Genomic DNA, 27,142 nt, shown 5'->3' with positions numbered 1-27,142 from the left:
CTCAAGAACTTATTGACATATAATCATGTTCAAATTTGATACAGAAATTCAGCAAGGAAATTTTGTCTTGATATAGGATTCTCGAATTTCTCCAAAGATACGCCCAAGATAGGTGGTTTTACTGAGTTTTCCTAGCGTTCCTTAGAGTTTATTCTGCCCTTTATCACATTTTCCAGGAACTAATTGAAAGAAAGGTAAAATAAAAATGAAAAATGCAGGCGATCGAGGCGAGCCTTCTGATCCTATCTCTGGATGATCCAGCCAGGGGTCCAGGGGGCGGATCCCCTCGGCTGGACGAATAAGGCGAGCAAAGCAGCCGGACCATGACGCCTAGAATCGTCACTTAGGAATTACACCTTCAGGAACATAACGTTCATCAGATGGACCAAGAAGGTGTAGGCCTATCAATATAAAGTAGAAACGATTCGCTTTACAGTTTTTGAATCAAAAGTCTATCAGTTTGTCGATGATTCGTACAAATTCTTTTAAGACTATGGTATTCTTACACGGGCTGTGTCAATAGTTTTGAAATTGTTCAAAATAAAATAGTTTCTAACAGACCATTACTTTGTCACCTAACAATGCCACTGAATCATAACGAATGTTCCATAATGATCTAAAATTCTAAAACGTCCATTATAGTGGACTGTCATAGGAGCTTCTAATCTCAGCTACCTAAATAGCTTCTAATAGGCTATAAATTAGTCAATGCCACTACGCCTAAATCATTCAGTAAGTCAAAGCATGCTCCATCATGATCTAAAAAGTCTATTAGAGCCAGTCCACTGGTCTAGTTTCTCCATAATTCTAAAATGATATCCTTCACTTCAAAATTTATTCCAAGTCAGAATAATTCATTATACAATTCTTGCGGAAACATTAACAACTATTGAACCAACAAAGAAGCTTCATAATTGTGATAGAAATAGTAACAATAATTGTAATTGCCCACTAATAGAACGCTCTGACAATATAAAGTATTTAGGAATAATAGTATTTGATTCATTGAAAGGGAACAAGCACATAACATAATTATACAACTGCCAAAAAAAGGAAGCTTATATACAAATTCTATCAATTAAGGCGTATCATGGACAAATAAATGTTAAAAACTGTATACTTAACATTAGTTGAATCTCATTTAAGGTATGGTCTGTTAGTTTGGGGTTCAGCTAACTTCAATTTTATAGATCCATTATTTAAAACTCAAAAACGCATTTTGAAAATAATGGGAAACAGGGAAATCCGGTTTCCAACTGTAGAATTATTTATAGAAAATAGAGTACTCAGTGTTAGGCAATTGTATAAATATTGTTGTTATTAGGGTATATGAAAAAACATCAAAATAGGAACCATATCATAAATCATAGCCATGATACTAGAATAAGAGAACGTTACAATCAAGAAGTACCAAGAATGAATACAGCATTTGGGCAAAGATCACTAGGATATTTAGGGCCTACAATATTTTAATAGAACACCATTAGAAATCAAAGGAGGAAAATTTCAATAGCTTCAAAAGAAAAATTAGAATTGGTTATTCAGTATTGGGATACAAAGTAGTGAGGAACTAATAGTAAGTAGGATTTAGATTTAAGTAGTATTCTTTTTAAATAAGGTAATTTATAGGTAGAAAATAGTATCTCGGTTTAGTATCTTTGTACTAGGTGATGCTTAGGGTAATATATATAGTTTTAGATTTTTGTATTCTGTTGTAGCATAAAATAGTATATTTGATGATAACCTCGACACATATATTATAGTGAGGTATCATTTTGTAATCCCTGAATATTATTATATTATTGAAAATGTATGAAAAAAATAATATGTAATGTATGAATTTATGAATAAACTCCTCTGGATGTGTCGTCCAACATCCAGAGAAATTATTATTATTACAACAACAACCGGCAACAATACCAAGAAGATAGCCTACAAACTTAGAAATTCTGAGCAAAGGTATAATATATGAAAAATGTGCTTACCAATTCGTGGCACAGCCATGTGCATAAAGTGGGCATGATCTTGATCATTGGCAATATTCTCGTCTTGCTGGAGTCCCTCCAAGAGTTTCATAAGAACCCCTTGGGGGACTTTACACCCTCATCCTTTTAAGTCAGCAAAACGAGTCAGCCTGAAAGATGCATCAAGATCATGAGCCACCGGATCAAACATGCCTCTAGTTGCCACGGAATTGGAATTTTCCAATCCTAACTGCACTTCCTGATTCACGACGACTTGAAGTTCAGCCATACGTTTGTCACTACTTCTGTTTGGAGGAAATTGATTTCACTTCAAACGAAAACGGTTGAATTCTTTTAGAATAGCAACACCAAACGATACCAACCAATACAACAGAAATAATGCAATAAGCCGATACAATATGGCGGGCGAATACCAATGGCAGTGTTGCCAGTTCTCAAAGTTCAACGACAAAGAAGTTTCGAGGTGGCATTCAAATTACTGAATAGAAAGCAAGAATGATATTGGAAAACCCCTAGAAAATAGGTTGATACAACTGAAAACTGAATAAATAATTTCAAATTATGATTAGAACAATATTTATAGCAGCCCAAAAAAGGATTTCTATCGTGATGAGGAAAACTATTGTAGTGTAGTAGTTAGAATCTTTTATTCTTCCGAACTGATTTTATGAAAAAAAAAACATTTTTTTCTTCAATGGATAAGAAATTAAATTTAAGACGAAATTATTATTTTCTATTTTTCTTATTACACCGTTGCCAACTCATCAATCATCTCGAGAGTGACATGGAGTTCCAGCACCCCTGAAGTGGCACACATAAAAAAAATGTTTAAACCAGCCCGTTGATCACACTTCTAACGCGTCGAAAGTGAACTGTATGTAGGGTACATACAGAGCTACAGGTGAGTATTTTGTCAACGAGTTTAATATCGTAATGGCGCAGTCAAACGTCAAGAGAAATGGCTGCATTGGGTTATTGCATGCACTTAATAATCCACCTGACAGCTGATTAGCTCTATAATTTGATTTTTCTTAAATTCAATATAATAATCAATTTATTATTATTTTATTTAATAAAAGAAAGAGTACTTTTGAAAATATAATTAATAAAATATAACAGTTGTTATTTAACTGATGTTAAAAACACTATAACTAAGTCAGCATATTGTCATATCAAAACAAAAACCGAACCCTCAACCTCCCCTCTTACATTAAAACATCAATAAACATAACTATTTGAAAAACTCTATTCCCTTCAAGCATATTGCAATTTCAAAGCAAAATCCTAACCTATCTATCCACCTTTGAAATATCAAAAAGCATAATTCTACCTGGACCCTAGCCCTTTCTAGCATATTGCAATTTAAAAGCAAAAACCTAACCTAACCTTATGGAACATTATTAAATATAATCCAGAAAAAACCTAACCACTAACCCCTAACCCCTTCACATTTAATAATTTAGATTTCAAGCAAAATCCTAACCCCCTAACCTATCCTTTCACATTTGAAACATCAAAAAACATAACTCTAACTGCACCCTAGCCCCTTCTAGCATATTGCAATTTCAAAGCAAAAACCTAACCTATCCTAATAGCACATTATCAAATATAACCTAAATAAAACCTAACCTCTGAACCTTTCACATTTAATACTTTAGATTTATTCGTCATCTTTAGAACAAAACATAAACATGTGGTTCATTTCATGAACATGTTCACAAACATGTGGTTCATTTCATGAACATGTTCACAAACATGTGGTTCATTTCATGAACATGTTCACAAACATGTGATTCAAAGCAAAATCCTAACCGCCTAACCTATCCTTTCACCTTTGAAACAGAGAAAACTCCTATAATAATCCTATAAAACTCCTTGTAATTCTGTGCTTTGAAACATCAAAAAACATAACTCCACCTAGACCCTAGCCCCTTCTAGCATATTGCAATTTTAAAGCAAAAACCTAACCTATCCTAATAAAACATTATTAAATATAACCTAAATAAAAACTAACCCCCAACTCTTTCACATTTGTTGAACGAGACAAGGATAGCAACACTATTGCAAATCGTACAGTACCATTATAACGTGGACCTCAGTATAGATACTCAAAGATACTTTTGAATAACTGTGACTGTTGCTGGCCGTTACTCTGTTTCTGAGACAAAGAGAAGCTCCTGAAGTGGCACACATAAAAAAAATGTTTAAACCAGCCCGTTGATCACACTTCTAACGCGTCGAAAGTGAACTGTATGTAGGGTACATACAGAGCTACAGGTGAGTATTTTGTCAACGAGTTTAATATCGTAATGGCGCAGTCAAACGTCAAGAGAAATGGCTGCATTGGGTTATTGCATGCACTTAATAATCCACCTGACAGCTGATTAGCTCTATAATTTGATTTTTCTTATGTTCAATAGTAGATAATGTATATAGTAAAATATTGGAGTATTGAAGAAATTAATTTTCTTTTATACTAGCCTAATTTTTATCAAATGTCATTTATAAGAAAAAATCTGACCTCCTAACCTACATTTTACATTTCAAACCTTTAAGGTTTAATTACCTTTTTGTTATATTAATACTCACACAGTTTGGCTGTGATTTATGACATCATAACTTCACTGTAAAAGTTTTTTCACTTGAAATAAAATATGGAAAAAACTATACCACATAAGCTCTGAATAAATGTAACATGAAAATGTAAAACATAAAAGTTTCAGGTTCTTGATTTCCTAGACAAACCAGGAAGTAAAAGGATTTCTCCTTCTCTGGGGCCAAAATGAGATGGTCATCTAATTGTTTTACTTACTTGATACTTCTTGTTTCCATCCCACTGGAAAGGCAGTCACATCGTGTTCATCATTCTGTATAAATTCCTCCACTGAGTAGAATGACTTTGTTATCATTTTGACCTGGCTTTCTTGAATAAAATTGTCCTATCTCTCTATGTGGTAGCTGGAACTTATGATATATATATATATATATATATATATATATATCCTTACTTGATATTTTATTTCATTCTATATATATTACCTATATATTTTTATCCTCAAGAATTTGGGGCCCATTCCTGGCTAAAGTTGATGTCACCTGCACCACATGAATCATTCTTGTCTGTCAGGTGTTGTATTTATGAATTTCATATGAAACAAATAATATACAAATATTAAACAAGGAATGTTTCACATTTCAGGTCTCCTCTTCACCATCGTGGCTGATTCCAGGATAAACATTGCTGGTAGAGTCAAAATATTCATTTGTTAAGACAGCGGTCCATGGTGTTTATCTTCCAATACCCTTATTTGATACGAAAATTCAGATAGTCAATGCGCTTCCATCATATATTGTTATGCCATATCTCATAATACTGCTGAAACATCCATAGTAGACCTTCATCAAAACGTCCCTGTCTACAATGGGCAAAAGCCTGTAAATCAGAAAATAAATTTCATGTCAATCTTGCTGAAACATTTTTCCAATGTGCTGCTGTCATCAAAGTTTACTGTTTATAATGATTCCAATATATTTTGTAGATTTGCTTACTGAAATACTTCATAAATAAATAAAGTGAAATACAATCTCTGCTGATGGAGTATTAGAGGGCTGAGATGTCATTATGAATTGCAAGAATGATGACTTGCATAGACTATTGTGAGAGATATGAAATATTTACTCTCATGAGAATCGAAAGCATGCTCCAGTCATGGAGTAAGTATTCCATATTTTCCACAAATAATATAGTCTGCAAGTCGTCATTCCAATGTTAAACTCTGATGTGGTTAATATCACAACTGATATACTACTATAATATTATATGATCCATCCTCTATAGAAGCCAGTGACAATGCAAAGATTCGGCAAAACTCTTCTCCTATCTTTCTCCACTGACATTGGGCAAGGTCTGGGAACACGAAAAAGTGGTAAATTGTTCTAATTCCAGTGGCAAATCACTTGAATGGTGCAAATTGTTGCCATAGAACATCATTTCACATCGTCAGTTCAAGTTTTTGGTGCGCACTTTTGGAATTAATTTCCACCAAAGAATGTCTTAGAGTAACTGCTTAAATTAACAAAGGCCACTGTAGTGTATTATCATAATAATAGTACAAATTCAAATCAAGAAGCTGGTGCTGGTGCATGCAAATATTATTTCTTGGCTATAACAGATCAAAGAATACTTTATAGGTTCTATAGTGAGGTCCACGTTATAATGGTAGTAGAGAAAGATAGGAGCCTTTTATAGATGGTAGCTGATACAGGTTTATTGATGTAATATTGACTGTCCATTCTCCTTTAAATTAATCAATTATATTCTATTAAGCAAGAAATAATAACTTTCAATAATTTCATAATGAATTTTCATAATATAGATGAAATATTTTGTTAATTAATTATCAATTCCACATTGCTAAAAGACGATCTGGCAACAGAGCATAGCGAGAAAGAGATAGCACTATGTGCTTTGTCAAGGAAGATCGCCCTTGTGCTTTGTTGAATGATAGACAATGATAGCAATACCATGGCTAATTAAACACTGCCATTATAACGTGGACCTGACTATTAATAGGTTAGCTATGTTGTAAATGGAAAAATTTCATTATTATTATTGTTATTATCATTATGTTGTCAGGACAGGTTGATTTTTCATAATCGTTCAAAAAACAATAGAATAGTTATAAAATGTGGAGAGAGCAGAAGATAGCTTGTTTTGCCTACACATGTGTTCTGTGTCACTATCTGGTCACTTTAACCACAAGGCATAACTCACACTTACGCGACTCAGGTCGAGAAGAGACTCGACTCTAGTCGAGAGCATGTGTTTCCATAAATGGTGAAACCCAGACCAGTCAACTCTAATCTCCGCGACCTCGCGACTGTGAGACTGAGTCGAGCCTCGACTCGAAATGTTGGTCGAGCCTCGACCTGAGTTGTGTTTAATTGAAGTATTTTTAATGCATTTTTAATTAAAGTAAGGCTATGTTTTATGAAAGTGATGTTTTATCATTTTAGATGAGACAATAATACGAATCAGATAAGACAATTTATATTTTTAATAGTTATTATAAAATTTATTACATGCAAATTAGTGACGAATTAGATCTTTTACTAAAGTATGGTAAGAAAATAGAGTAGCATGGAAATGAAGTAATGATGTGCGAAAAAGTCGTAAGGTCGATCGAGAGACTGGAGTATCCTCGACTGGAGTCATACGATTCGAGTCGAGGTATGCTCAACTCACACTTACGCGACTGAAGGTCGAGCAATTAGGTCGAGAATAGAATAGAATAGAATATTCATTTTATTCAACAATAATACAGAAAATTTTCATACAGTTGAATAATGTCAGGAAGATTTACAGTCAAAAACTTTATAAAAGATAATCCACACAGCAAGTTATCATGTAAATCATACATTAAAATTACATTGGCAAACATAAATAACATTGAAACACACTACATTCCATTTACAAATTCGTCAATACTATAGTAACTCTTATCAACTAAGAGCCTATATTATGTCTGTTTTAAAGGAATGCGTCCTAGGATTTAAATGAGTTGGCAGCCTATTCAATAATTTCACACCAATATAACTGGGCTTCTTCTTATAAAGAGAAAGTCTATGATATTGAACACTGATATTATTTCTATGCCTGGTATTATGATGGTGTACATCTGAATTTGTTGTGAAGCTATTCATATTTTTTACCACTAACATAATCACTTTATAAATGAAAATACAAGGAACTGTGAGAACTGAAAGATCTCTGAATGCATCTTGGCAAGTGTGGTTAAAGCCTAAACCTGCTAAGTATCTTATTGCCCTTTTCTGCAAAATGATTATTTTATTCATGTTCTGCAAAGTTGTAGCTCCCCAAAGTTCAATGCCATAAGAAATGTGTGAATAAATCAATGCAAAATATAGGACTCTTCCCGTGTCTAGGGGTACATAGCATATGATGTTTCGCAGGACAAATAAATTAGTACTTATATGGCTGGCAAGTTTTTCAATATGAGCATCCCAGAAAGGCTTCTGTCAATTACCAGACCTAGAAGATTTGCTTCTATGACATTTTCTATCTTTGAGTCTCCAATATTAATGACCGGTTCAAAGAAATAATTTTTAAAACCAAATTGCATATATTTACTCTTATTTGGATTGACTGACAAAAACGACTCGTTATAATATTGAACAATGAGGTTTGTAAGAGTGTTGGCATTTATTTCAAGTTCATTGAGGCTCTTATCATTAAACATCAGGGTTGTATCGTCGGCATACAGAGTAACATTAACACCTACTGGGACAGATGATTGCAGATAATTGGTGTACAACACAAAAAGCAAAGGTCCCAGAATAGATCCTTGTGGTACACCTCTTGTGACCCTGAGAGGCATTGAATCAGCTACCTGGGTATCAGAATTTATTGTAACATATTGATAGCAGTTGGACAAGTAAGACTTGATCAAATTACCCCCAACTCCTCTTATTCCGACGTTTGAAGTCCTACTGATAAGAGATTTGATATCAATACTATCAAATGCTTTAGATAAGTCTAATAGCACCCCGATTACATAATCTCCTTTATCAGCCTTATCTATGATACCTTCAATGAACGATACAGCGGCAAATATAGTAGATTTCCCCCTCACAAAGCCATTCTGGCAGGGAGATATTAAATCAAATTTCTCCAGATAGTTCATAATCCTGTTATATATCAAACTCTCAAAAATCTTAGAAAAAGCTGACAAAATGGAAATAGGTCTGTAATTATTAATATCATTTCTGACACCATTTTTGAATAGTGGTTTAGAAAGTTTAGAATAGTGGTTCATCCGGAAAGATGCCTGTTTGAAGAGTGTTATTAATTATGAAAACTAGAGGTTCGACTATTTGATTGCAACATGCTTTAACTATGCTGATTGGAATATTATCGAACCCTACACTACTTTTTGTTCTGATACTTTTTATTATATTAAGTACTTCATTATTATCTGTTGGAAAAAGGTAGAGACAGTTTTCATGGTAGAGTTTCCTAGAAAAAGAAGCATTGTCATTATTCTTACTTGAGTTTAATATATTCAATGTTGGTGCCATTGAAATAAAAAAAAAATATTAAAAGCGTTAGCAATTTCTTTAGGATCTATAGAGATTTCTCCATTTTGTTCTAGCTCTATATTCGGTTGCAGTTTTTCTTTTGCCTCTGAGTTCATTTATTATTTCCCAGCTTTTCTTAGATTTATTTGGTGCACTTAAAATTGAATTACTAATAAGTTGTTTTTTTGGCTTGTATAACCTCACCGTCATAATTTTGTTGAATTCGTTTTATCAGCTCCCTATCAACTATTTCTCCATTATCTATTTTGATCTTAACTAATTTTAATATGTTTCTAATCTGAATAATTTCTTCCGTAATCCAATATCCTTTCATTTTCCTTTTATTTTGCTTCCTTCTATACGATTGTTTTAAAGTACAGTTCACATTCATGTGATTAAGAAAAATTTCATGAAACTGCTTGGATTGTGTGTTCACATCTGATTTTTCATAAACAGACAACCAAGACTCCATACTCAATGAACTTATCATATTACTAATATTCTCCTGAGAGCAGCTGTACACAGGAGTGTTAAACGGTATCCGACTTGCTTTAAATCTACCAGAAACATGAGCTAATTGTAGATAGAAAAACTGTGCAGTATGGTCCGACAACAAAGTGTGTACTACCTGTGCAACATAGGATTCACAATTAATATTTAATATTTGTTATTATGTTGTCGATGGCTGTCCTACTATATCTTGTAATTCTTGTTGGATCTTTAACACTGCAGTGTAAATCAAACTGATGTAGAACATTAATTAACTTTCTACGATTGGGAGAATTATTCAAAATATCTATGTTATAATCACCTGCAACAATAATCCTATCAGAAACATTTTTTAAAATTCTATCAAACAGTATTTCAAGCCGCTCAAAAAAGATACTCGACTCTAATCTAGAGCATGTGTGTTTTCAAATGGTGACGTTGCGGAGACTAGAATCGACTGGTCTGAGTGTCAGCATTTGGAAACACTCATGCTCTCGACTAGATTCGAGTCTCTTCTCGATCTGAGTCGCATAAGCACAGTATACATACAGTATGGAAACTTGGCTAGTACCCTGACGCTAAAATCCGCCATCTTGTTAGGAAGCGCTGCATTGTAATAGTATTGATAGTAGGTTCGGATCAATTGAATTATCCCATGTATTATACTCATTTCATGACAACAGTGTACAGTGTATGATATTTAAACTTTATTTTATGTTAAAATATCATCAATGATAGCGGATTGGAATCTCGTACTGTACTTACGATAATTTATATTTGGCGATAAATATGTTTCAATGTGAATGAAGAAGCTTTTCATTTGAATTGTCCCATGTATTATACTCATTTCATGACATTAGTGTACAGTGTGAGAGATTTAAACGTTATTTTATGTTAAATTATCATGAATAATAGCGGATGCGAATCCCGTACTGTACATAGAGTGCTTATGAGTTGACGATAAATATGTTTCAATGTGAATAAAAAGCTTCTCAATTGAATTATCCCATGTATTATACTCATTTCATGACATTAGTGTACAGTGTGTGAGATTTAAACATTATTTTATGTTAAATTATCATCAATTATAGCAGATAGGAATCCGATATAGTTGTGAAAAACGGCACAAAAAATGCGTAGGCCTATCCGGATTGAAATTGAATCAAAGAGAGATCGGGATGTAATCTCATCTCCATTGAAAATCTGTTGGAACTATTATATTGATATTGACAGGATGCGAAAACCATGAGTTCGATCGAATGTCACAAACGTTAGAGTTTTTTGATATACTGTGAATTGCCCTTAGTTGTAAATTTTGCATTCTATTTATCTATTTCGTAGTATCAACCCACTACTTTCCCCCATGCAGGTCTGAATCTATAGTAAATTTCAATCACATTGTATGTGATAATTCGTGTTATAGCTTCCTATCGGCGTTAGTGCATGCCTATAGTGAGGTCCACGTTATAATGACAGTATTTGATTAACTTCGGTTTTGCTATCCTTGTCTATCATTCGACAAAGCCGGTGGTACTATCCTTTTCAAGGTCCACACCGATGACAATTATGTTTTTGACGGTGTAGAAATATAATTAATTAATGCAGAAAATTGGCATCGCTATTCTTCTATCTTCATCCACTGCCATTATAACGTGGACCACACTATACACTATCTGCTCTTAACCTTATGCCGCAGTGCAGGATGGGGCTAAAATCAAGACTCTTAGCAAACAAACCTGTCATCAAATTTTTGGTTGGAATCGATTTAGGCCCATTGTGTTATTTTGATCACGAAATCAGAAAAATTAAAAAAAAACGCAAACAGTCTTCACTTACATCTTGTCTTGATGGTTTTACACAGATTGGCGGTGTTGTCTTCCGATATGGATGTTTGAACGGGAAGTGTTTCGACCACATAGCAGAGAGACGAGTAGCTGGGTTTTTCCCATTATTCATCATTATTCATGATAAAAAATCTGATTGCAGATTTGTTCTCAGCGACCCCAAGATTAACCAGAGTGTCAACACATTTTGAAAATAATCTTGAATAATTAAGCTGTGCACCACGTTTTTTAAAACCATTATTCTCACTCATAGTTGGCCATTATTCATGTAGGTAGTTGAATTAAATAGAGAATTGATGATTATTATTCCAGCAAACATCCATTCATAATTATATAACATAGGGTTATCTATATAAGTATGATAATTAGGCTATTGTTCAACTACGAGAGTGTTCAGCATCTGAACCGATTCCAATGGAATCCAACCTTTATTTTTTCTTGCTACGAGATTTTTGTGAAACGTTGTTTCATTAAACAGTGTACACTGTTCTGGGTTAATCTTATGTATCGGTTTCATAGAAACTAAATTTTATGTTTCATTTACTCGGTTTCATATGTTGCGATTCTCCTATGTGCAGACTTGCAGTATTCAAATTATTTTATCAGAGTTGCGGGTACTCTAGTACATCGACCATTACGACTTCAGTCGCTTGTCTTGCTCATCACCTTTAATACCTTCTGCTTCATCCATTATCCACACTTGTAGGATCGATGGTGTCATAGAATTCAATTTCAATACACATAATAACACTACTATTCAGATGACAGATAGAACAGTGACCAATCTTGAAATCATCACTCAAAAATTCATTCCTTATCACAAAGCAGCTTTCTGACGGCTCTCTTGAAGGCGGCCTCATTCAACTGCTTCACATCAGGAGGCAGCTTGTTAAAGAATTTCAGTGCAGAAACTCTATAACTGGCCTGTGAACGGTGGAGACGTCCACTTACTTCCCAGTACTCTAGTAGTTGTTCGATTCATTAAAATTCTGATATTTCTATATTTCTATACGTTTTTCCTTTGGTAATCTTCAAGTTAATAATTGTTGTTAATTAGGAAATTGTTCTACTTTTTCAACAAATTTGAAAATTGAAGGTGTGTTCGTTCATGTTTACGCTACTCCACTTCAAGTCTATAAACCACTCTTTATCGAAATTACTCTGTAATAGGTCTATTGGCGACCAGCATGTCAAGTTACCGAACAACGTAGTCGCGCATTCGTGGAGCAGTCGATATGGGAATCGTTTAGTCTGAGTCACCTTTTGAAAACATGCTGCGTTGCCGATTGATCAAGTCGCTTTAATATTTCAGTAGTGCCTTACGGGAACATTTTTCAAAACTAACTTTTTTCCATCGTTCTCTTCAGCTTCGTTCAATGACCAAATTCTGTTCTTAGTTGCAAGTGTGTTATTTAGAAGCCAACACTGATTACATATATTTTAGACGTGATTCAATATGAATAGACATTCAATATGCAATTCACTAATACTATCCAAAAATTAACTATTTCAAATTATAGCATTAGATGTTTTCAATAAAATCAAATATTATCATCGTTCATGAAATGGTTTCTTCAACATTCAAGAAAAGGTCAATAACCTACAGAAAATCTAAATAAAATAAAATTGATAAACCATCCTAAACTTCACCCTTGCAATGGTATTTACTATTCTTATCTTTTAAAAATATGTTGGGAAAATGAATTAATTCTGCATATTAATCTCTTGATGTCCAATATTAGTTCTTTACTCAAATATAAATATTATTTTGTCTTCTGAGTGTTTGTAAGACTTATTTCCGTTTCAATTACAGGCCGATAAAAAGACATTACCAATCTACAAACATGAAGCATGTTGTTAAAAAGGGCGTGAAGCCTAAAGATAACACAAGGAGTAATGTAAATGGTGCAAGCAATGTGCTGTCAAAAATGAAGGATGGTCGATTCCAAAAAGCAAGTGATCCAGTAGAGGAATGTGTCCTCTCATTTCCGGATCTCAGGATTATGACCAAGGCAAAACTGCCTTGCATGACATCCAGTAAGTATCCATTGCAAATTACAAACAATGTTTTTCTCATAATTAAAAGAAAATCATAGTAGCCTACTCACTTCTCTTAACAATACTAAAAATGATCTAATATTTGAGTTGTATTTTTAACTGCTGCATAGGGATACCTCCGTGCATTGTAATAGTAGAGATATATTACCCAAGCATCACAATTCATCTATGACACTTTTATACTTGAATATTACTCTTCAGTATCGTGTATTGTAAAACCTATTACCAATTTGTAAACATATATTTTTACCAAAGTAATCAATAAAGTAGCCTACACACCATATCCTTATACCACAGTAGCCTACCATTTTTATTATTTTCAAAATTTAATTTTAAAAAATATTTGATTTTTTCCATTGTAACTGCAGCTCAAAACGCCAGATAACAATTTTTGTTTTTATATTGTATGGAAGCGGCGGTTAAACCAAAGCAGGTATAAACCGTTACACAGCCTAATTATATTCTCAATATTTGCTCTTAATGTGAATATTTTGTGTTCTCTGTTATCGATTAAAAAAACAAGTTTTCATTCTATAAATTATTTGCATAAATAGGCACTATTCTTGTTCTTGATTGTTTGTGAGATAAAATTTCTGTTCAAGAATTTCATATTGGGAAAGGGTTAGATTAAGACAGTAGGAAGTAGGTGAAAATAGTACTTTGAATCTGAAATAATTCTCATTTTTTATTCCACAGTTCTCCTGAGATCGAAAGAGGAAAACATCAATATGGCCGATCTCAATCAACTTCAAGAAGAGCTAGAAACCATGCTGTCCAGTGTTGTGATTAGGAAAATGAACCTGAACAACGAAATCGATATACTGAATAACATGGAAGATAAGAAAGGAAGTTTACCTATCAGTAATAAAACCAACCAACCTGTAAGTTGGATCTTATTACGTATCTTATCTTGTAACAATATAGAGAACAGCATTCACAACAATATTTTCAGTTTGCTAGTTAGAATCTAAACAAAACATTGAAAAAAATAGCTTGATCCGTAATGTAGATCCGATGTAGATTCAGTCCTCTTGGAGCTCGATCTCATTAGTTGCCACAGATCTTTGGAAAATGTTCAGTAAAAATTATTTAGATACCACTTCTAGTTGTCTTCCATTGAACTGCTATAAGTTAACAAGACATTATATTAACAAGATCAAATATATTACCATTTTTCCTACTATGAAACAAAAACTTTGTTAAGACGAAAGTAGATCTTAATATAGGCCTACCATAAAGTTTTAAATTGAAGAAAGTTTTATCTTATGATAATAACAGGCTCTCCCAGAAAAACAACGCTTGGCTCTGGGAGGCATTTCAAGTAATTCTATAAGTAGGCTATATTCACAACTCACTCAATTGAATATCACAAGAAAACAGTAATAATAACGTTATTAATTATAAAGAAAAAAATAATCATTTCAATTTAGTCTCCAAATTGAATGAAATAAAAACTGTATTCGTAGTCAAGATATTAGGTATAAATTTGAAGTACACTACTTTTCGGCACACCCAATTTCTCAATTCTTCATAATTTCTGAATGTTGTGTAATTCTAAATAATTGAATAAATATCAATTCGTATATATTAAATCCCTAGTAATACTATTTCCAATTGATTCCGCTGATAATATTGAAAACAGAATTAATTTATGGAAGTAAAATGCTAGTCAGTGTCTATAGACGGTTCTGGGAGCCGAGATACAATGTAAACAAACATGCGCGTGTGTAAGTGGATTTTGGAACCAATTCACTAAGCAAAACCAATTTACAGTAGCCACCTATCATCAGACTGAGTTGAATAATCAAAATATACGATTCAGTGTAAAAGATAGCATTGTTGAATGATATTTGCGAGTTCAGCAATAAACAATGGGTATGAGTTATCACTTTTATATGCAATAAGGCTCAAATTCAATGTTATGGGCAGTGAGTATAGAATGTAAATTACATTCTATACTCACTGGCTATGGGCTCTCCTTCCGATGAATCGACTATAAATAGTGGATGTGATATTATAAGTTATAAGCACCATAAAAAAGTTCAAAGCACTTTATTTGGTTTCCTACTAGTAATAAATGTATATTTCCTCTAATTCTTAACTTACAGCAGTACTGTTGCATACTGAACATTTACCTGTAGTAAACTGAACTGTACAAAACATTAGTATTTTATACGATTTATTAGGTTGAGAAGAATCATGCTGTGAAGAACCAAGAAACTATAATTTTTGTACCTGTTTCTCAAACGTGTAAAAATGTAGATGAACGTCTAAATGCCTCAGATGGGTACTATTCATTTGTCTGAGAATAATCATACTCTTGATGAAGAAATGTGTGTTTCATCTTACCTAAGATGCAGCAGTATTTCTTTTAATTTTGTACCTATTTTGAGCGTTTTTATCATAGTTTTAATTATGATAAAAATTAGATTAATCGATTCTTACTAAAGAATCAAAAGCTTCTAAATTCATCTTCAATACAGCAATAAAATATTTCATTAATTATAAAATGAAATGTTTATTATTATAAAATAAAATCATTACATTATAAAATTTAATGAGTAAATGTAATTATATTATTATGAATATTCGTTGTTCTTTCTTAACGTTACAATGTTTTCAGAAAAAAAATGAAGAAAGGACTTTATTGAAGATTGGTAAACCGTTCAAGGATTCAAGAAATTCAAATAGTCACAAAAATAAACTCAAATCATCTTCGATGTTGAATACTGATTCTGTAAGTATGAATATGAAGTACTCCCCAGATTCTTCTCGAGATAGTGATTAATAAAATTATTTTCAATGACAATTTCTATGCCAGTTATAAAATAAAATCCTTATCCAAATACCTTTATTCAGCATAATTTATGTAAGCTCAAACAATAAATGATGTTATGAGTATAGAACTTCACTTGGGCAATAATAAATGATCAAGAAAATAAAAAAGAAGAAACGGCTAGCTTTTCAGATCTATTAAAAATTCTACTAATACCGTATGTCCGTATCACTGATATAATTCACCGAAAAAATATCGCAATTTGACGGTACAATGTTTTTATTTTCTTATTATTTCTTGAAAATCGATAATTCAGATTTAATGTCAAATTACCAAGTTCCCAGTCATCAGGAAATATAATGAAGAAAGTTGTATCAGACAACATAGTAGCGGACGTCTTTAAAAAGTAACCACACAAATATAATGATGTATTAAACTTATTCAAGAAAAAATGTTTACTTTTCGTTGAATCAGTTCTTCATCTTAGACATATTTTAAATATAAGATTTTCCTGCAATGTACAAATATGAATGTTTATTTGTCATTTGTCTTCATAACTCTGGTATTATCTTTTTCAGGAAGCAATGTCCGATGCCGATGGATTAAGCAGTGCAATAGCAAAAATGAACGAAACTGCAAATAAATTTTGGGCCTATGTCGAGCAATTTTGTGGAGATATATCTGCTGAAGATATCAAGGTAGAAAGTAGTTCTCAAATATTGACAAAAAAAGTTAATTCAGTTCTATCAATTCATTCAGTTGCCGTTTCAACGATTTCTCGCCGACACGTTAGGACAGAAATCTCTCCGATTGTGTTGGTGTATTGACCATCATTCAATTAAAGGGCTTTCTGTCCTGACAGAAATCGATAAGTGTAAAAACGCCCAATAGGTTTAAATCTGACTTTCATATGAAAACAGACCCTTCCTTCAACATATCACAAAACCCCACAGAAGATACTGAAGCTAACAAATGAAATAAGCTCAATGTGATGGCGTATCCACATCAGTAACCATATTAATTTCAATGTGATCTAAATTTTATTGAAGAAAACTTGTTTAAGATGAAAAATTCTTATAGATTTCGTGGGTTGTCAATTGATAAAATATTGGAAATTATCAATTTATGATTTCTCTAGTAATCATGCAATTGAAACTTTCTTTGATACCGTAGAATGATTCATCTACCTATAGAAATCATTGGTTGTGTATTTGGGGATATAAATATCAATATTTGAACGAGCGTTAGCGAAGTTCTCACTTTTGACTTACTGAAGGCCAAAGTCGTATTTTGTCTGTTTGTATGTTCGACAAGAACTTTAGAGAGAACTGATCAATCAGCTTCAAATTTTGAACACGAATTCTTCGAACCCTTTTACAGGTCAAGTTTGTTGGACAACAAAATTGCTTCACTCCTTCGTCCTTTTTCAAATATAAAAATAAAAATGAACGTACATTAGAAAATAATTGTTTTGATTTTATTATTTAGTCAGCTGGAATTAATTGCATGCTATTTCTCAAATGTTTTCATTCATTTAAAAAAAGCTGATGCTATTTGGGAGATATCAGACAAACAGACTTTATGCGACGACACATGATTTCAGCTGAATAATACAAAACATAAATTTATAAGTTTTATTTCAACTCGCTTCCTTTAACGTATGTCTGCGTGTCTGTAACATATAAGCAATTCATAATACTACTTGTGATAGCAGTTGCTGTTTTTTTTTGTTCAGTGTTGAATTTGTGAGTAGAATCTACTATTATTGTTCACTAACACTTGATTATTCAATGTATAGGTACTCATTTATTAGTATCTTCAAATGTTGAGATCATTGAAACAGTTTGAGATATCGATGTGCGGGTTTCGCCATTAATTTTCCTTTGAAATTCTGCATCGAAATCATGTATCATATGACCACCTTCCCATTTGAAAAAAATGAAGTTGGATCCATATGACTGATCCAAGATGGCGGACAAAAGTTTTGAAGCGACAGAAAGTATTTTTTTTTCAATTGGAATAGGATCCCCATGGAACCTACTACTGTAATAATATCATACTACTTGTAAAATATATATTTAGCTGTTTCCTTAATAATTCTCACCAACTCTGTTGCGGATCTCAGAGATCAATACAACAGTTCATAAGCGAGTTCTTCAACCCAGGGGGTCTCTAGTTAGGTACTCTTACGAGTAATCAAGTAGAGGAACACATACCTGTACATTGCGAAGCAAAGGTATCAATATTAATAGGTAACAGTATCAATATCTTATATCAATAAAATCGTTTAGAGGGTTTGCAGATCCAGTGAGGATCTGGGTTCCCAACTTTGCCCTCAATAAAGGCAATTGTTGACGAGAATGTAAACGAGAATATATGTCTGAAATGTGACTGAATAGTATTCTTCTCAGCAATGCTTGTAAAAACTCAATTATTATAGAACAAAGTTCACTGAAATTTCTAAAAATTGATAGTACTAATTGCGTCACCATGAAACATTCTATTTCAATGGGCATATCTTTATGATCGCAGCTTCTCAAGGAACTGATTGAAAGTTGTGAAAAAGAAGCACAAGCGAGAAAGATTCCACCACTTGGAAAGCATTATACTCAGGTTTGGAACGACGAAGATATCGCTGACGAACGTGATGTTTCAAAAATGAAGAGGAAAGCTGATGGTACCCCAGCAGCCACAACCACCTCAATTACCGAGCCCAAAGACACCAAAGATTATTCCAAGAAAGGCGAAAAAATTTGGTAACTATTTCGAATCCATTCTTTAGTCTTTCTCCTTTTGTACTGATGCTCAATGATAAATTTGTTGTACTTGAGCCCATTCTAAAACGATTATAGAATTTATTGCATCATTGCTCACGCACAACTTATAGAAATATGAGGGAATCGTCAACAAATGAACATTTGACTTGATTTATAATCCACTAAATCATTGGGTAATGGGTGCTGACCAGCATGATAAGAATATTTTTTCTCGTTTGTTCATCTTCTTCTTCTTTGTTTTCTTACTCACTGTTTCCACACTGCTTACTACGTGTATCATCTGAATGTGTAGTGCTAATAAAATCACTTTTCTCAATTAAAAAATAAGGATAACACTTTGAGGATTAAGAGCATAAAGTATTCAAAATATTTCAGTGGCTGTCGTAAAGTACTAGTGGCTGTCGTGCTCAAAGCGCACTAAAGGCATAACAACAAGGCAGCGTTGGAAAAATAGCAGTCAGCAGTTCAATTTTTATTCTTTATATAATTTTCAGATAATCCATTAACACCAACATCGTGAACGTATTAGCATAATATAAACATACTCAAACTATTATAACACTGCATGCTCATACTATTATAACATGGGATATTCTCAAAATTATGTTGGCTGTTTATTAGCATTAATCGAAGCATATAATAATTCCAGTTCATATTATTTTCAAGCTTATCATATAAGTTCTGAAAAAAGAGTCCAACATTTAGTCATCAGTCTTATGTGAGTTCCTATTTCAGTACATTTGCTGTGTCTACTGTCAGGAAATAGGCGCTATTTTGTGTCTAATCACAATACAGTGTATTCTATGAAATATTTGATAATGCTATGACAGTTGTTTGTATTCAAATCCTCACATATCATTTACATCGTATCATTAAATTTATTACCTATCTCCAATGGGAAAATATCGTTCTTGTTGTAGGAAAAAACATAATCTGTTTTTATGGTTGTAACAAAGTACCTACAGTACTATAAAATCATGTCTGAAGAATCTCGACTCTTACCAGTGTTTACTATAGATGTTTGATCAATGTTATTATAGAAATAGAAGCCTTCTTATCACGAACGTGGCTAGGAAGGCAACATACCAACGACACTTCAACCACCTAGCACCAAAACTCCACAATTTACTTCCTGTACACATCAAGATTATAGAAAACTTAAGAAAATTTAAATGCGCTATTAAAAACTGGATCACAACAACTGGAAGACATAATATAGAAAACATAATTTCGAACAATATGTGAGTTCACTTACCCAATGTATTTGCACCCCCACTTTTAATTTAACTGTATTACTGCTACACCTGCTCTAGAACATGGGCTTCCCATAGTTGAGTAGATTAATTTTAGAAAAAATGCAATTTATTTATATTTGTAGTAAATTTAATATATTGTATTTTTGAATATTATGCACATTTTATTGATTATATTGCTTATTTGTATATCAATGGAAATAACATTTATTATTATTTCCAGTATGAAAGATCGCATTCCTGGACCACTGGCACAACGCATGATCTCAGCTGTTCTAGAAGAGAATCCTTCATTATCTCTTGCTCTATTCCAGGGGAGTAGAATAAAAAGTAAGTTCAGTATCTAGTCTTTTTAATTTGGTTCTCCAGTTGAATAAGGTGTGCAAAGCAGTTGATTTTTACAATAGGGGTATTGCTTATTGGTAAGTATAGCTTCAATTCATGATTGAAAATAGTTTTTTCAGTAATATGATTTTCATTTAAGAAGCTCAGTATCTAGTCTGCCAAATTCAATTCTCTATAGTCTGTTCATCGAAAGAAGAGACAAAACTTTTGTTCTTGTGTAAGTAAAAACGTAATTACTCATATCAGCTATTGCTTTATCAGCGTTGATTTTATACTTATAAATAAGATTATTAATATAATTATACAAGGGTCATTTTTTCAACATTCGATCATAGGCTATATCATGAAACATAGACGAGGTCCTTGGGGGGGGGGGCGATCTTCACAAATCTCAACAGCCTGACCTCCCCACCAAATGCTCTGTGATCGGCACGTCCACATTGTCTATTGTTGTCAAGTTATAGACCCAGAAATATGGCCGCCTCAATTAGGTCTTCCGCCAAGAGCTAGATTCATTTGTAATTTATTTCGAAATAGCTATAAAAATACACTTGTTTTTATTTTGTAATTTAGCTTTATTAGTTTTTTTCAAGCGAAATTCTATAGTTCAGCAGAAATCTACGGAAAAATTCAAGTTTATGTAGAAAACTTTATGAGTGATGATGTGCGTCAATAATGTCGGAAATTTAAAGACGCCAGTTGAAATGACTTTTGAATCGTTGTGATTCATGACAACGCCCGTTCTCTCAGTGCTGTAGCCACCTTTACGGCTTTGTCATTGGCTGTTATCAAATCATCAGGAGTGCATGTCACTTGAAGTATCCCGCAGACCATTAAATGCTCCGGATCCTGTCTCACTCCACACTCACATAGAGCGTTCCCGCCAGGAAGTATTCCCCATTTCAACATATTGGTCTTACATCTGGGTACTCCGGTTCTCATTCTATTGAGAGTCCTCCAAATCGTGTAGTCCAGATTATGTCCAGCGCTTATTCTTTCATATGGCGCTATTTGATATTGATGGTTCAGCACATTTCTCCATCTGTTTAAGCGGCTCTCTTCTTTTGATTGGTCAAGTGCCTTTGTTCTTGCCATAAAACTTTTCCTTGATTTAAGCCGACGGTCTAGCTGGACATAATCATGGAGTGGATGGCGGGGATCATTCTCTTGTTTTGCTCTCTCAGCATCAGCAGCCACTTCTCTCCTCACATTAGGTGGAGCTATTCCTGCAATAGGGTAGAGTTTTTCAGACCGGAAGAGCTCCAGACCGGAGATGCATATTCCGCAGCTGAGATGCACAAAGCCATTGCTGATGTTCTTAGAGTTGTAGGATGAGCACCCCATGCATAATTAGTCAGCCTCCGGATGATGTTATTTCTGGCACTCACTTTAGACTTTGTGTTAAGGCAGTGCTGTTTGAATGAGAGTGTCCTGTCTAGAGCCACCCCCAGATACTTGGGTGTTCTGCAGTGTTCAAGCCTATTACCTCTCCATGTTATATCCAGCTCAACTCCTGCATCACGGTTTCGCAGGTGAAATGCACAAACCTGTGTCTTGCTAGGATTTGGCTTGAGATAGTTACTATCATAATATATTGCCAACTCTTCTAATGCACTGGATAGGTTTTGAGATGTATCCTCAAAATTATTTTCTTGAACTGCAACTGCTGTATCATCTGCATACATAAAAAGCCTTGCATTGTTGGGGATAGGCAAATCATTTGTGTAAATATTGTACAGTATTGGCGACAAGACACTTCCTTGTGGCAAACCATTTTTCTGTGTACGCCATCTGCTCATCCTGCCATTCAATTGTACACAGAATCTTTTGTTCTGTAAGAAGCAGCCCATCACCATTGTAAGTTTGTAATCCCCAGTAATGTGATACAGTTTCTTGAGCAGTTTTCTGTGGTTGACAGTATCATATGCAGCTGTAAGGTCTATGAAAGCCACTCCAGTTATCAGCTTCTTCTCATACCCATCCTCAATATGTTGAGTAAGATTTAAAATTTGTCCACAGCATGATTCCCCTGGTCGAAAGACTGCTTGTTCTTTGATCAATTTACTGTCCAGATTTCCTGCAGCACGATTCAAGATCATTCGCTCAAGGACCTTATATAGATGGCAGAGCAATGCTATTGGCCGGTAGCTTTTGGCATCACTTGGATCTTTCCCAGGCTTCAACAAAGCCACCACTCTAGCCTGTCTCCACATTTTTGGAATATTCAGTTTATTCAGGCAAGTATTCATCAGCTGTACAATCCACTTCAGAACAGCAGGTCCAAAATGCTTTATTTGTTCTGTTCTTATGTCATCTGTTCCCGCTGCCTTGTTTTCTTTCATGCCTCTGATTGCCAGGCTGAGCTCTTCTACTGAGAAAGGAAGGTCCAGCGCTCCACTCTCTTTGTTACCATTCCTGCCACTCCTTCTCAGTCGTGTCCGTTCCTTCCTGCCATGGGATTTTCCACTTTTCAACAGCTGTGTTGCTACATTGTCTGCAGTAACAGTAGTGTGATTCTGATGGGGCTTTGTTGGATCTCCACTTAGATTTTTGAGAAGTCTCCAGGCTTGCCTACTATTCTGCTTCATATCAAGATCCTCAACCAGTGTACACCATCGACGTCTCTTTTCTTCAGCTAGTATCTGCATCAGTTCTTCTCCAGCTTCTATAGTTTCCTCATCAAAAGGGTTCTGTTCAAAGAGCTCCTGGTATTTCTCCAAAAGAGGTATGCTTTCTCCAGTTAAACCTCGAATGTAGTTGGTTCGACATCCCCTTGGAATATTTCTCCTTGATATTTGTTTCACTAAGAGAACAAATTCATCATATTTCTCTGGAGATGGAACAATTTCTTGAATTCTTTGATCTAATTGTTCTTGAAAGTCAATCCAATTTGCCTTTTTAAAATTGAACCTCCTTTTGAAAGGCACCTTCTCTGGTGTTACAATTGCCCTGACAAAACACACTATGGGCCTATGCTGAGAGCGTGGAATTGGTTGTTCAACAACTTTTGTGCACTGGGCTGCTATTTTACTGCTCACAAAGATGTTGTCAGGGTTGTAACCCCTTCTCCATCTGCTGCTGTTGAACGATGCAGGTAGTTTTGGATCATGTAGCAATTGGAGATCCTTAGCTTCAGCCCATGATTCAAGTAACAATCCGTTTTGATCCGAATGTTGATAACCCCATGCTTCACTGTGACAGTTAAAATCGCCCAACACAAGGTTTATCTTGTCACAAGAAAAGTTGATAGGCTCAGCGAATGAGAAACATGCCTGTGGTGGCTTGTATACTGAGGAGACTGAAAACTGTGGGGTTCCAATAGTGAGAATTTCCACATTGTTCACTTCTGTCAAGGCAGTAGATGTTATGCTGAGTCCTTGTCTCACAAAGATTGCACTGCCATATTGTTCATGTGGTCTCTCAATGACAAGATTCATTCCCTCAATTGTAGGTCTACGATCAGCCTCTCCACGATGTGTCTCCTGAATCAATAATATGTCACATTTTTGTCTTCTACACATATCCGCTAATAAAGTACCTTTTGTACTTGAAAATCCCTCAATATTAATAGAGATAGTCACTAGGGTTGGCCCTAAAAAGGACCTATTTTCTCTTGCAGTCATGACCTACTTGTTGAAGGATTCTCGGACTAGTAGTCCTCGGCACGCACAATCTTGGCTCCTTCAATGTACCCCAATGTACCTTGCGCAGTTAGTAGGGGTAATATGTCATCTTTATCAGTACAATCATTACCAATATCCAACAGTTACCAAACCCATGCCTTGGGACGGCAGATGCGGCAGATGTTATTGCGGGTCCGCTAAGGTGTGTATTTGATTTTGTTCCCCTAATTCGAGGCCCCATCCTGAATTTGGGTATTCAGGCGCACCACGGGGAGGCGCTTCCAGCTTCATTTATTAGATGTTGAAGTTGTTAATGAGGGGAGTAACTGCGAAGCTGGAACAAATACTACTGCGCCCGTATAAGCTATTATTATAAGCTGATATGAGCCACTTATGAAATAAATGACTTTTTACAGTTATAAAATGAGTATTGAATAAGCTGATATAAGTCATCACTTTCATAGTGAAATAAATTATGCAGTCATTATGTAAAAGTGATGCTAATTTCGTCAAATAAATACTTATTATTACTCACTGGTAAGGTATAATTCGCAGTTTATTTCCATCGATTGTGTTTTCAAATCTAGTAAAGTTTCAGTCAGTTGATTTTGGCCATAAAACCTTTTGAAAAACAACGGTGTTCTGTGCAAATCATATACGAGAATGGACTTAATATCTTGATTATTAAACATCAACAATCTTAATATACAATATTGTCAACATTTCTGTAAGTTTTTTTCTAATTGAAATGCACGTTTATCTTCCATTACAGCGAATGACGATGAACCTCTTGCGAAAAGACAAAAACTAGATATGTCATCACCAGACATAGAAAGCAAAGGAGGTGAGTGGAAATCTAATCAACTGTCTTTTTTTGTTAGGGCTGCTCTTGAATGAAAATGAAAATAAAAATTCAAGTACCCTTCTTTGGATTTCATAAAAAAGGGTACGGTACTTGGATTTTTATTTTCATTCTCTAATCAACTGTATTTATTTACTACGTATTTTAAAAGTTGATTCTATTTCATTTCCGTATTTTTATATAAAACCTTTTTTATAACTAGTTACCACAACTCCTTGAAAGTAATGATGATTTGAAGATCTTCAAAAATATTCAGTTGATAGAGTATTTTATAGTGTTCAAGAGTTCCTTTCAAACCAAGACTAGGTTTTATTTACTTGGTGTTATATTATGTTTAATTAGTGTTGATTATGTAAAATTATTGACCTGACTTGTCTTATACTCCAAACTGGAGTCCTTAGGACGTAATCTTTAAAAAAACACTACTGCAAAACGACGAAATGAACACATTCAAATTCAACACTCTCTTACTGATCAATCTCTCAACTTGAAACTCGTGAAATATAATGAATTTTTGAACCTTTTATTGACTCCTTTGGTGCAGTTGAAGAAATGTTTATGATGTTAAATATTGTCTACAACTAAATAGTTGTTGATTTATTAGTTGATAAATTTTTATGATGATAAAAATAGTTGACTTATCTGTAACATAGACAATAATAGTTATTTATGTATTGAGAGCGTAAAACTTGACTTTATCGCTGGAATCACATACACATTTTTTTCTACAACTGCAGTTTTGGACTCCAATACAATAAAGAGTTTTTTTAATAATTTATCCAATTTATCATTTGATACATCAATTTAATGATAATAATAATTCTAATACCATAATAATTTATTGACCGAAGCGAAGCTGAGGTCTTAGTTTCGACTCGATCGGCTTTTGTCTATTTGTTTGCTTGTTTGTACCGCAGTTATTGTCCGATTTGGATGAAATTTGGTATGCAAGTTCTTTGAAACAAGGCGCAGAAACTTATGTGTAACGATTTTTGGTAAGACCTACGGTTTTTTTGTAATATTTAAAAAACCGTAAACTAACCTCAAAAGTTACTTTTCCTATCTTTGAAGATACAGCGATTCATGTTACTTTTTCGCATCCACTGTTACGATGGCATGGTTTCCAAGATGGTTTGATATACTGTGGGACCCAGGTTCAAATCTCGTTCCAACCAGATTTTTTTGCAGACGATACTAATTGTTTTATCTTATTCTAATAATGTATCATTATAAAATTATTATTATTATTATTACTATATAGAATAATTAAATTGCATCATCTTATTATTATTAAATTGATTTATCAAATAAATTGGATAAATTATTTTAAAAAAATCTTTAATATTAATACATAAATAACTATTATTATCTATGTTACAGATAACTAAACTATTTTAGTTGTGGACAATTTTTATAATCATAAAATTAATCAACTAATAAATCAACAACTATTTCAGTTGTAGACAATATTTAACATCATAAACATTTCTTTAATCTCCAACTTCTTTTATTCATAACTATCAGTTATTATTTTAGTTATTTTTTAACTGAATTTTTAGTTTATCAGGTACAATAATTATTGTATTATATGCATTTTTTGTGTCGCTCTACAGTGTCAAGTCTTTTGTTTTCCTTTAGGTATGAGATTGGAAACCGATTTGTGAGCATTAACATTCTGCATAGGCATAGCAAGCCATAACATCAAATCCACTTTTCATGAAAAACATCATTAGCAACCTAATGCCATTGTCACCAACAAACCCATGTTATTTAGAATCATTTTCCGTCTCACTATCGTCTAAATTGCCTACTGCATATTCCATTTTTCTGTCAGTTGACCGATTTCTTAATTATTAGAAATTAGAAAATTTGTAATATATGTTAATATTGTAAATATGTAGACGATATAAAGGTACCCCCTTGATAAGTGCTGTGTCCCTGGAAACAGTGTCTCTAGCACTTTCAATTGAGAATATAATAGATGACATGGCTAAATCTTCACAATATGCTGTACTTACTCTACTGACCCTTA

At 33.8% G+C, this 27,142-nt stretch overlaps 2 protein-coding genes across 2 annotated transcripts in view; one reads left to right on the top strand and one right to left on the bottom strand.

Annotated features, from left to right (window-relative positions):
- The window catches only part of LOC111047165 (inactive selenide, water dikinase-like protein), a 34,949-nt gene extending 32,538 nt beyond the window's left edge, over positions 1–2,411 (bottom strand). Inside the window, exon 1 of the mRNA XM_022332840.2 lies at positions 1,986–2,411. Coding sequence (XP_022188532.1) covers positions 1,986–2,253 — 268 coding nt within the window. The 5' untranslated portion in view covers positions 2,254–2,411. The remainder of the gene's footprint in view (positions 1–1,985) is intronic.
- Positions 2,412–13,208: 10,797 nt separating this feature from the next.
- Positions 13,209–27,142, top strand: part of LOC111047167 (transcriptional adapter 3) — a 29,131-nt gene continuing 15,197 nt past the window's right edge. Inside the window, exons 1-7 of the mRNA XM_039443051.1 lie at positions 13,209–13,453; positions 14,171–14,355; positions 16,098–16,211; positions 16,829–16,948; positions 18,783–19,006; positions 20,504–20,610; positions 25,021–25,092. Coding sequence (XP_039298985.1) covers positions 13,261–13,453; positions 14,171–14,355; positions 16,098–16,211; positions 16,829–16,948; positions 18,783–19,006; positions 20,504–20,610; positions 25,021–25,092 — 1,015 coding nt within the window. The 5' untranslated portion in view covers positions 13,209–13,260. The remainder of the gene's footprint in view (positions 13,454–14,170; positions 14,356–16,097; positions 16,212–16,828; positions 16,949–18,782; positions 19,007–20,503; positions 20,611–25,020; positions 25,093–27,142) is intronic.

Source organism: Nilaparvata lugens, chromosome X, assembly GCF_014356525.2.
Source record: "Nilaparvata lugens isolate BPH chromosome X, ASM1435652v1, whole genome shotgun sequence".
Classification (NCBI taxonomy): domain Eukaryota; kingdom Metazoa; phylum Arthropoda; class Insecta; order Hemiptera; family Delphacidae; genus Nilaparvata; species Nilaparvata lugens.
The sequence above is the reverse complement of the archived record's forward strand: the minus strand, read 5'-3'. Positions and strand labels throughout refer to the sequence as shown.